The sequence below is a fragment of the Daucus carota genome, chromosome 7 (genome assembly GCF_001625215.2).
Source record: "Daucus carota subsp. sativus chromosome 7, DH1 v3.0, whole genome shotgun sequence".
In the NCBI taxonomy this organism is placed as follows: domain Eukaryota; kingdom Viridiplantae; phylum Streptophyta; class Magnoliopsida; order Apiales; family Apiaceae; genus Daucus; species Daucus carota.
The window spans coordinates 9,980,458-9,992,043 of NC_030387.2; the positions used below are offsets into that span (position 1 = coordinate 9,980,458).

The 11,586-nt window shown below is 34.2% G+C and overlaps 2 protein-coding genes across 2 annotated transcripts; one reads left to right on the plus strand and one right to left on the minus strand.

The window, feature by feature from the left end:
• The first annotated feature begins 5,960 nt into the window (after positions 1-5,960).
• On the plus strand, positions 5,961-7,360 carry LOC108195708 (ethylene-responsive transcription factor ERF062). Its single transcript, XM_017362681.2, has one exon. It carries the CDS (start codon positions 6,062-6,064, stop codon positions 7,169-7,171), a length of 1,110 nt encoding a protein of 369 aa, XP_017218170.1. The 5' UTR covers positions 5,961-6,061; the 3' UTR covers positions 7,172-7,360.
• A 535-nt stretch (positions 7,361-7,895) lies between these two features.
• On the minus strand, positions 7,896-11,586 carry LOC108195707 (high mobility group B protein 15). The gene is made up of 7 exons (XM_017362679.2): positions 11,433-11,586; positions 11,134-11,329; positions 10,614-10,692; positions 9,757-9,916; positions 9,556-9,681; positions 8,738-9,126; positions 7,896-8,602 (listed from the first exon to the last, which is right to left on the minus strand). Exons 2-7 carry the CDS (start codon positions 11,316-11,318, stop codon positions 8,117-8,119), a joined length of 1,425 nt encoding a protein of 474 aa, XP_017218168.1. The 5' UTR covers positions 11,319-11,329; positions 11,433-11,586; the 3' UTR covers positions 7,896-8,116.

Sequence of the window (11,586 nt, forward strand, 5' to 3'; positions counted from 1 at the left end):
AAATTTTCTTTTAATAATTTCGAAACCGAAAATATTAGTTTTGAAACTTTCTTCCAATGTATTCGGAACTTTGAAATTTCTTTCCAATAATTTCGAGACCGAAAAAGGTAGTTTAGTAACTTTCTTCCAATATATCGAAACTAAAAAGATTAAACACAACTTAACAAATATTTTAATTTAAAACTGCATTCCAACAATTTCGAAACCGAAAAAGTTAGTTTTAAAATTTCCTTCCAATATCACAAAAGATAATTTTGAAACTTTCTCCTACCAAAAATTTCGAAACCGGAAAAGTTATTTTTGAAACTTTCTTCCAATATAGATAATTATATTAAAAAATTCCTAAAAAATTAGAAAAATAAAACAGGATTCTTTGAGAGATGTCACTTAAACGCCCCTAACTCCTCCTTTATATTAATCGACAGATCCGGTTACGAGTTAGGCAAAGAAAATTAGAAAAATTGAACAAGACTATCTGAGAAATGCCACCTAAATGCCCTTCTCCTCCTTTATACAAGTATATTGATTTATTTACTCCCGGGTTCAAATCAATTTTATTCTTGTGATTTGTTTTTTAGTTGATAAGGTACCACGCTACAGTAACCCTCTACAGTGCCCGCCTCCGCTACAGGGCGCGGAGATCCCGAAATCAAATCTCATCATTACAAAGTACAAGGCAAACAGGATAATAAGCATGCACGAATCCCAAAAGGACAGAAGAAAGGACAGTAGTTGCACCAGAGCAGACACCCATGCCGGGGAGTGTTTATAGACCCACACCCGCCACTGTAGCAACAGTGGCGGTCGAGGGCCTATATAAGGAACTCCCCAGCCAAAATAGAAGGTAAGTGCAATTTCTCTCAAGAAACTCTCTCTCTCTCAAAAACACACCATACTTTAGAGTGAAAACTCTCTGATTTCCCTAACTTGTCAAGCATAATCCGATCACTGATTATCACGCCGGAGACGCTTCACGGGACACACCTCCGTGCGTCGTTGTTTTGCAGGTTAGGCCTTGACCAAAACTTCCCGGAACAGTGTATTGGATCCTTAGACGAGAAAAGGAGTTATCACTAGTGCTTAGGCTAAGGACAAAAAATGAAAAATAAATAAATAAAAGTAATGTTTGATGATGAGAGAAGCTAAACTAAAGAATGGGAAAAGTAAGTTTGAGAAACATGGGTTCATGTCTATTGGTCGATTAATTGGTCAAATAAGAATAAGGCAACATAGTTTCATGTGCCTCCTCTCATACTGTTGCAGTGTTGCCTAAAGCCAATGCTATTATAAGAACTTGGTCATGTAAACAAAAAGTGAAGTTAACAATTTCTTTCTATATAATTAAATATACTAATATCATCCATCTTGTCTCTCACATGATTATAAAAAATATAATTATTAATTTTAAAATTAATATTAATTATAGATATTGGGTAATAATAAAAAATTGAAAATTTTAATTATTAAGCGGAATGCATGAAGTATATTTAATCTAATATACAGATTCCTGCTGGGGAAGGTATAAATAGCAAGCTATTATTTGACCATTCGATGAATATCCGGTGGACATAATTATAATATTTTTTTAGCACGGTTCGCGTTTTTAATCGTGAACGGAGATATGTCCATCGATTACAAAAACACAGGACATGATCAATTTATCCGTTGAGCAATTATAAACACTTGAGACATTAGAAAAATTATTATAATCCTGATGGTCGGATATTCACGAAAAGCAGTTTGATGTTTAAACACTCCTGTAACATCCCGACTTTTCGGAATATTAAAAACTAATTTCACAACATAAATAATACAATTACTTAAATCAAAATACTCAAATAATATATAAGTCAAAGCAGCGGTTAAACCCAATAATCAAAAGTCATAAACTTAGAGACGCAGCTCCATAAATCCAAAACCAATACTAATAAATTCGTCAAATTACTCTTAATAAACACTAAGTCTTTATTCACTAATCCAAACAATCACGAAGCACAAAAATCCACAAGCCTCATTCATATTCTCAAAATCCTTCCACATAAAAGAACCTGAAATATAGAAAAACGGATGAGCTACACAGCCCAGCAAGTAACAATTTGACCAACAATTAATCTCGAAATCAGTGGGTGTTTTTATAAAACATTGTTCCTCAAAACAATAATAATTTTTAAAACACTTGTAAAAGCAAATCCAACCCACAGTTTATATTGTAAAAGCAAACAGAATTTAAAACAGAACCGAAATAAAAATCTTATAAATACCACAGTCTTGCTCTACGGCCACACTTTCCCAGTGACCGGGATCTTATTCTTATTCTTTGCCACACTTACCCAGTGACCGGGATCTAAAGTTCAATAATCACGCGCCCTTAGCAGGTATCTAAAGTTGCACACTTGTGCGCCTACTAAGGGTATCTAAGGCTAGTTCCGGAACTATAGCGTAGACTACGAACAGGTTCGAAACGTAGAGACTGGGTCTTCAAAGATTCTCATGTCTTATATCTTATAAATTTCGAAACAAAATTCTTATATCTTATAACAAACATCCGAAATTCACAAAATCAAAATATCTTTTCGAAAATAAAAGTAAGTCAAAAAGTACTTACCTCAAAGTCGACACTTAAAATCCGAAATTAATAACACGAACAAAGCCTATATATTTAATTAATAAACAAAACATAATTAACATATAGTACTCCTTAAACAATCAAGAGCAAGGCACATAACAAGTCTTAACAAGATATAAACTTTAACAACTAATAACAATTAACACAATTCCATTTATCGAATAAGATAAATAACATGCATGCTGTTGCAAATCTCAATATTAACCAAAGATAGATTCTGAATATGAGAAAATAGTCAACTGGAGAATTAAAGTAAATTCAACAAGGATTTCAGAATGACCAGATTCATAACAAACGGACATATAACGAATTAGTTATGAATTTTAGAAGTTCATGTAACAGAGCAGAATTTTACTCAGGAGCAGTTTACATTCAAAGCAGATTTTCACGAAGCAAACAAACTGATATCAATTAGAATATAACTAAACACTTAAAGATCATTCTCAGAGGTTTCAAAATTGGTAAAAATCACAATTTTATGGCAAATAACGAGGGAGATATGTATTTTTAAACAAGGAACAACTCAGCAGAAAAGTATAAACAGCCCTGAATCTTTGTAAATCAGTTTAGACAAGTAAATCAATTTAAAAAACAAATGGGTATGACTGATAACGAAAGATTATATCTCAAGCTTTCCAGATTGGTATCATGAGTAGATTTTCGACATACGATCAATTTATAGCGAATTTTTGAACATGGGAAAAAAGTTTCGCGACTAAGAACTGAAGGGTAACAAAGAATGTGATTTTAAGCATAGATACACTGCTACTTTCGAAATACGTTCTGAGACAAAAGTTGTAGGTATCGAAGAGAGCTTTTCAGAATGTCCACAATCAACAAAATCCGATCAATTTTCAATTTACTACGATTTTTACAACCCAACTGATTCACAGAAAATACTATATATGAATTTCAGCATCAACAATTAAGCAAACAAGATCTATCTACATCAAATACACATGACAAGGAGTAATAAATCAAAAACTCAAGTCAACATATACGCGCAAAGATCGAAGAGAAAGAAAACATACCCGTCCACGTAAATTGCTGTACGACTTATTCGGTTTCTAAAGAGATTCTTATATAGCACATAAAACTTAATCGTAAATAGGAAGTTCCAAACTTGGGTCACAATTTTCTCCACCTCATAAACCAATTTCCAAATATAAGATCTTCTCAAGAAGATTTCGATTTTCGATAATATTTCTACGCTTCTTTCCATAAAGAATTCTTTCTATTTTATTATTCAAACAACTAACACTAAAATAAATTCTAGAAGCTTCCAATTAATGCTAATATCTAATTATATAAATACAAACAATTTAAATCTAAAATCCAACTCATAATAACAATACTAATTAAATAGAAATATTTAATAAATAAATAAAATTACAGGATTTTACAACTCCCCAACAATGTATGTAAAAGTTGGGACCTGCACTCATATGTTACATGTAAATGTGATGATATCAGAAATAAAAATTTTGATTTATCAGCACTGAGAAGGCTGAATTATACACCTTCTCATTGGCCATTTTGTGTAGGATGGCTTAAGAAGAGTGCAAACAGACACTACGAAAGATACATAAACTAATTATTAAATATTTGTGGCTCAAACTTTGAGGCAGAATATTGAAATTCTTATGTGATCTTTCATTAGTTTAATGTAAGGATGTTGGAGTTGAGAGATGATGAGTTAGTAAAGTGTCTCCAAAGCCTTCTAAAAAGACAGGTAGTGATGCCAGAGAAAAGCCAAAATAATGTATTCATTGATTTGGACCATTTACTCAATTTTGGATCTACTATTAGAATAAACCATGCTTTCCTCATACTTGTTTAACTAATCTCATACTTAAACCCTTTGTTTAAGTTAATCACAGTGTTGATAATATAGATTACTAAAATGTGTTTAACAATACACAGTTGAGATGAGCTGATCCTGACTAGCGATTGTTTGTGAACGTTATTGGAGGACAAAAATACGAGTATAATTGATGAGGAAAGATTGTTTATAACCATCTTTTCTCATAGTTGTTTAACTAATTTCATATTTGAACCCTTTTGCTTAAGTTAATCACAATGTTGATGATAATATAGATTAGTGAAATGTAATATACAATAATACAATTCTTTAAGTTTCAACCAATCATCATTATGGACCACATTTTGAAGGGCAATCTGTGTGTGGTTGTAGTTCTTGCTTGAATAAAGAAAGCTACAAAGAGACAAGAACATGAGGATTGCTTATAGAAATTACATGGTTACTGAAAAAAGATGAACTAACAGTGGTGCAGCTAAATTAAAGAAATAAAAAAGTGCAGCTAGCCTAGCTAGAGATTGAAGAATTGAGCTTCTTTATTAGGTCCTTGTCATGGAAGAATATACATTCAATTTTTTGGGAAGATGAATGCATATTCATCTTGCCAACCCTAAAAGACATATTAAGCCAAGATGACAATAATGCATGATTTGCCACATTCCTATTGGCCACCAAGCACTAAGTTGGGAAGCATATATATATATATATATATATATATATATATATATATATATATATATATATATATATATATATATATATGCCAACATTCCAGAGAGGGACTCCTTATATAGAGTTACATAGTGCGCCACTGTAAATCATCAATTTTATTATAAATTCTGTTATAGAATACATATAAAACGTGATTCTAATATAGAATACTATAAAATATATCTATTTTAAGTAATTTAACACTTAAAATTTGATGGGGAAAAAATATATTTTCGAAACTGATTCTACAACAGAATAATTCTAAATGATTATTATTCTGTTATAGAATCATGTTGAGATATTGCATAATTTTAGATGATTTTTGGAATAAAAAAATTGTATAACTTCGTTTTCGGTTTAATAATCAAAATTTGCAATTATATTTCATAAAAAATATAATAGACTATGGAGTGCTATATATATACCATATATTTATTGTTGTAAGGTTGGATGTTTGATATATTGTGGTTCTTGGAATTAAAATTTTAGTATATGTGAACTACCACACTTACTAATTACGATGAATACGCTTGAATATGCTGCAACATATGTCTGTCACGATTTAAAACGATCTGCGTAATTACGATAAATATGCTGCAACATATGTCTGTCGGGACTTAAATGATCTGCGGCTGTGAATATTTACTCTCCATAACTATCATAGATCAGTTAGATGTGACTTCATTCATACTTTACCTTGTCCTGTTTTGTTAACACAGCTGTGCCACCTCATTTTTTTAAATATTAGTTAGTTAGGTTCTCTAGAACAGCTTAAATTAGGCTGCTATAAACCAGTATATATATAAAGTTAGCTAATCCAAACCATATTGCAGTCACTTGGTGTCCTTCTGTTTACTGCATTGCTCATTGTTTGTTCTTCTCTCTCCCTCTTATTCACATTCATCATGGATCAGTATTTTCCCAAGGTAGAAACCTTTCTTCCCAAGGAACTAATGCTGCCCTCTTATTTTCAAGAAATAGTTCAAGGATCACATAGTTTTACAGATCCTAATGTTTGGAACATTCTTCATTCCAATTCTGAATCGATTTCTCCGGTGGATGATAAGTCTTGTGTGGCAACTTTGAGTACTTATAACATTCCAGACTTGGCAAGGACCAATTTTCCTGAAGATAGTTCTTGCATTCCTCTCAATTTTCTTGATTTTTTTCCTCGGTTAAGTCAACCTACTCATGATCATGTGTCTGAACCAAGTCTGATTTCATCAAGTGTTGATGAGAAGTTTCCAAATTTAAGTTTGTTTCTGAATGATCCTTCAATTTTAAATGTATCTAAACAGCCATCTGAATCTGAAATATTCGAATGCCATAAGAACCATTTGGTCCAAACTTCTCAACATAGCGATCAAGCCACTTCAGAATGTCTAAGGATGAATCAGAGTTTGCTGACTAGTTACGCGCCTAAAGGTCTTAGTGACTACTGGCTCAGTGCTACAAAAACTCAGCCTATGAAAAACTCAGGGAGACGAATCCAGAAGCCTTCTTATACAAAGCTGTTTAGGGGAGTGAGGCAAAGGCATTGGGGAAAATGGGTTGCAGAGATAAGATTGCCAAGAAACAGGACAAGGGTGTGGTTAGGGACTTTCGACACAGCAGAAGAAGCTGCTGTTGCATATGACACGGCTGCTTATCTGCTAAGGGGAGATTATGCACATTTAAATTTTCCAGAACAAAAACACCAACTTAAGGCCAATTCTATGAATGGCAGCACCGCAGCACTGCTTGAAGCAAAACTGCAGACAATGTCTGGGAATAACAAGCCAAGTGAAGTGAGAAAAGCAACATCCAAGAAGACGTGTGAGGAGTCGATAGAAACCAAAGAATGGCAAGTAGATGAGTTGAAGGGCAAAAAAGGATTGGTATCGAATGAGAAAAATAGAAGACCACAACAGGTTTTTTGTGCAGAGAATGTTAATGGTGTTGATCAGTTAAGTAGAATGCCGTCTTTGGACATGGACACAATTTGGGATGCACTTCTTGTTTCTTCCGATTCATGATGATTTTATATACCTTGTTTCGGAATTTCATTTTAGATTTTTATCCAACTGTATTCCAGTTTTGGAGGATTCATGGTTCTTTTTTTTTTTTTCTTGCAAGTGAAGCCTTTGTTTGAAACTTCTTCATCTTTTATTTCTCTTATGCTATTGAATTTTTCGTTGTGTGTAATTTTACCCTACTATTTTGCTTGCTCTGTTTTTGTCCCAGTCCGCACTCCACAGTCATGAAACCTAGATGCTAATCCATATGTCATATTCTTAGTTTGAAAGGATACAGGATTCTTAGAATTGGATCTGAAGTCAAATTTGGAGGGGGTTCAAGGACTTGGCATGCGAGTTAAAACATATACTCGAATTTTATATATTGTTCAACACTTCAAAATTTATAGTCTATAAGCACTAATTACATAAGGGTAACAAACAAAATCAAAAGTCTAAGGAAGCTGTCCCTTAAGAGACTACGAGTGGGCTAAGTGTCTGGTTTAAACACAAGATTCAGATTTGGATCTATTAGATACTCTTATCCATGTCATGGCGGAGTTCTGAATATAAATTATTGCTTATTCAAATTCTAATTTTTTTCATTATGGTCTGGAGAAACATGATCTCTACCTCTAGTAGAGAAGTAAGATGCCTAGAGCCCTAGACACGAGTTCATTAAGTTCAACAACCTTCAAGCTGAAGATAGAGAGAAATACTACAGCATGCAAAGTATTGCACAAACAAGAACCTTCTAAAAGCACAATAAATAACATACGACAGCATTTGAATGGTTCAGAGTACTAGACAACATGCTCAAGGAGTGCGAATGTATATAAAAAGCGAGTAAATCAATACAACAATAAGAAATACCCTTGATGAAGCCTGGAGCCTCCTTGCATTGCATAGAATCTTGATACTGATCTAGGATAAACGGATTCTTTCACTTAACCAGGTATTTGCCCATCAATAGGTGCCAAGTGCCAACTCTGTTTCAGTTTCATCTTCCCTACTTATTATTTTCTCCTCAATAATGGCTTCATTTGCCACTGTTTCTCTTTGAGCTGGTTCCTCTGATTCTCTCTCCTCACCTGGTGGAGATTTTTTCTGTGACACCACTTGATCATCGGCCTGCATGAATCCTTCCCCTTCCTGTCCATTCTTGGCAACTCTGTTAGGTGACTCTAATGCCTTTTTTTCGACCAAAGATCCTATACCAACATTGTTTTGATCTTCTGTTATATAGTCTAACCTGCTCCTGTCACCCTTCCCAGAACTCAACTCAGTTTCTATATTTACATCTGCATCGATCATATTAATTTCAAGTTCGCGAGGCTGTTGCTGAATTGGTAAAACATCAGTAAGTACTTGACCTGTCTTTAACATTTCCCTGTAATCCAACATTTCAACCCTGTATCTTTCTTTGTCCTTGATAGCTTTTTCCTGATATACCTGACACAAAAAATTCAAAAAGATGTTAATTCACATTTAGATGATAACTGATTACTGATTAGTAGATTACAAAACCACAAGTAATCTACTAAGCGCATATATAGTCATGCAATTAGTTTAATCTCGGGTGCTTACTGCTTTGCCAGCTTCATTTAATTTGTTCCACAAGTCACCAATCATCCTACTAATGTCTCTGTCCTTTCCTGGATACAGCGGTTTCAGCCTTGCATGCTGCTCAGCAAAAAAGAAATTATACCCGCTTCTGTTAGGTTTTGGACGTGCAGGATCCCTCTTTTTCATCTCACATTTCTTTCTGCGCCTACGTCGCTGCACACCAGTTGATGTGGCCATATTGTCACTAATTTTTTCTGTACCGTGATTTGGTGTTAGTTGGTCAGCTGAATTTTTTGCAGTTTGATAAAGGACACCTTTGAGTGTCTCGGAGCCCATGGTAACAGTAACAAGATATCCACTTTCGAATTTACCATCAATTACCCCAACCACAGTAAAAGGAGCTGGAGTTCCTAAAACCATTAGTGAAAAGAGAAGGCATATAAAACAACTATAAATCAGAAAATTTAGCTAGAGGATACAGCGGTTAATGCCATTTGAAACGTCTGACCTTACTATGTCACTTGCTAAACTAGGCATGTATCGGGGGTAAATGTTGAGCAAACATATACTGAAATTCCTTTACATTGCAAGTGTGACTTTCATTTGTATATAAAACGCAGAGGGTAACTGTTGTGTATAATATGTTTGCAATATGCGTATTATAATTATTAATTATAACATTAATTTTTTGGTGCAGTGACGCCTTATGATACTGGGGTATGCCTTGATGGAAAGGTATGCAAGTGATTCCCATATCTAAGAAGCTGGTACACCCATGCTCGATAGGCAACAAAATGTTCTTATAATATTTGGTGAAATATATAAGGCAAGAAGAACACCTCCAGGGAGCGGCTGTTCTGTATCCCTCTGTGATTGCGATGAAGCCTCAGGAACAATTGTTTGTGATACAGATGCATCAAGCCGATTACTAGAAGCTGAAGCCGTGGGGAGATTATGTAGAGCATCTGCAGAGCAATTTTTTTAATGAATGAGAAATTGTATTATATAATGGCATAACTTTATAAAGGACCTGCACGCACCTGCAGACTCAGTCCACCCTTTTGCTTTAAAATAGTAAATTTGTTCATAGTGCTGAAGCAACGACAGATAGTATTTGCGCAAGATGAAGGAAGCATTTGTAGCAGAGGAAGGAAAGCTAAAAACAGTGGTAACTTCTTTCCACCTTTTCTCGTTCAAAATCTGTAAATCCAATCAATGCAGTACCAAGGAAATGAAAAAAACAACTAAGGCATGTTTTCACATCCAATAACATAACTGCTGCACGCATCTAGTAATCAGTAAATATCAGAAAAAAAAATCTCTACATGCATCACGAAACTATAAAGAGTAGACTAACAACAATGAAGGTCTCAATTCAAACTGAGAAATAACAACAAATTTACGTAGTCATTTGTTCGAATATTGAAACCAAAAGTTTCTCCATTGGGTTCTTAGCACAAAATGTAGATTATGGATCTCATGAGTCATGGAGTCTTCAGAAATGTCATAGTGCTCTCCATGGAGGATAAATGTATTTCAGAAGTATACACTTAAATTGCACTTGTGTAAGTTCTATAGGATAAGGTCTTACTCTTAGTTTTTACACATCAACCAAACATCAGACCATCTAGAAGGATTTTTTTTTTAACGTACAGTTGATACAGTTTTTGGATTCAAGTTCTATTTTAGAACAAACCTTCGAGCACACTCATTAATCTGGAATTACATGCATATCAATTGTATTTGAATAAAATCTCGAAATTAAATAAGAAACAGTTTATGCATGTACTTGTTGAAACTCTGACCAATTCAGGCCTCCTTATTCCTATTCAATATCATAGGCAAAAAGAAAATATGGAACATTTTTCTCCAGGACAGGAGAGAGCTTCAACATTACCCTCCAAATACCTCCCCGAGAAGTGACCTCTTTAAAAAGGCGGTGCAAATCCAGGTTCTTTCCCCCTATAACAGGGATCCTACAATTAAACATGTATATAGTGAACAGGCGTGTAGTTCGAAATGTAAAAATGCTATGATAAAATTAGAGGTTAGCTTCTCAGAAAGCATAAACAGTAAAACACAACAAATGGGAAATGAACTTATCCACAATTTGCAAGAACAAAAATGCAAGAGATGACAAGTCTGGAACTTAATTATTTACTCAAACAACTAAAGTTCATTAATCACAGTTTAGTACTCTAGATTTATTTATCAAGCAATACAACAAAGAAGCCCTATTAATCAAAAGTGTATATGCACAGAAATATCTTCATAAATTTCAGTTAAAAAAAAACTTTTCACTTTTAGCATTTTACACAGTATGAACCCTGGCAGTAAAGATACAACACATATCAATCACATTACAGCAATCATTAATGTAAGATACTAGACAAAAAGGCAATAAAGAGTAAGCTCACATGAACTTTGTTCCCATTGTAGCATGGAGTTTCCCCAGAGTATCCATGAAGAGTTCTCTGGAAACCACAACATCCTCATATCTAGCCAGAGGCTGTGGATATGGATGATAACTCAGTGGCAGAGAGGTCTCTGTGGCAGCAACAGAAGATGATGGGGGCATTGCCATCTTACCCTGATCAGCCATGATCCACCACTCTACTCTCCACTCATCATCAGAAAAACAAAGTTATAATTCACTCATAAGATACAGTCAATAATCACAAACTGCCAAGACATAATATCAAACTGAAAATTTTACCAGAAAGTAACAGAGTGCAAAAGGAAGTCCACAGACCACAGTTCACACCAATTCCATGCACATTCAATTAAAGGGTTATGATAAAACTGTAAAAGCCAAATTTATAGTAGAGCCAAACTATGAAAATAAGGGTAAGTCTTTAGGTTGCAATAAA

Bases quoted from the DNA above. Each gene is read 5' to 3' on its own strand.
- LOC108195708 (XM_017362681.2), top strand. From the start codon at position 6,062: ATGGATCAGTATTTTCCCAAGGTAGAAACCTTTCTTCCCAAGGAACTA.
- LOC108195707 (XM_017362679.2), bottom strand. From the start codon at position 11,318: ATGGCTGATCAGGGTAAGATGGCAATGCCCCCATCATCTTCTGTTGCT. The intron at 9,127-9,555 runs GTGTTCTTCTTG...TAATGGTTTTAG, and splicing joins AGAACAGCCGCTCCCTGGAG to GAACTCCAGCTCCTTTTACT. The intron at 8,603-8,737 runs GTAAGCACCCGA...TTTTTGTGTCAG, and splicing joins TAAATGAAGCTGGCAAAGCA to GTATATCAGGAAAAAGCTAT.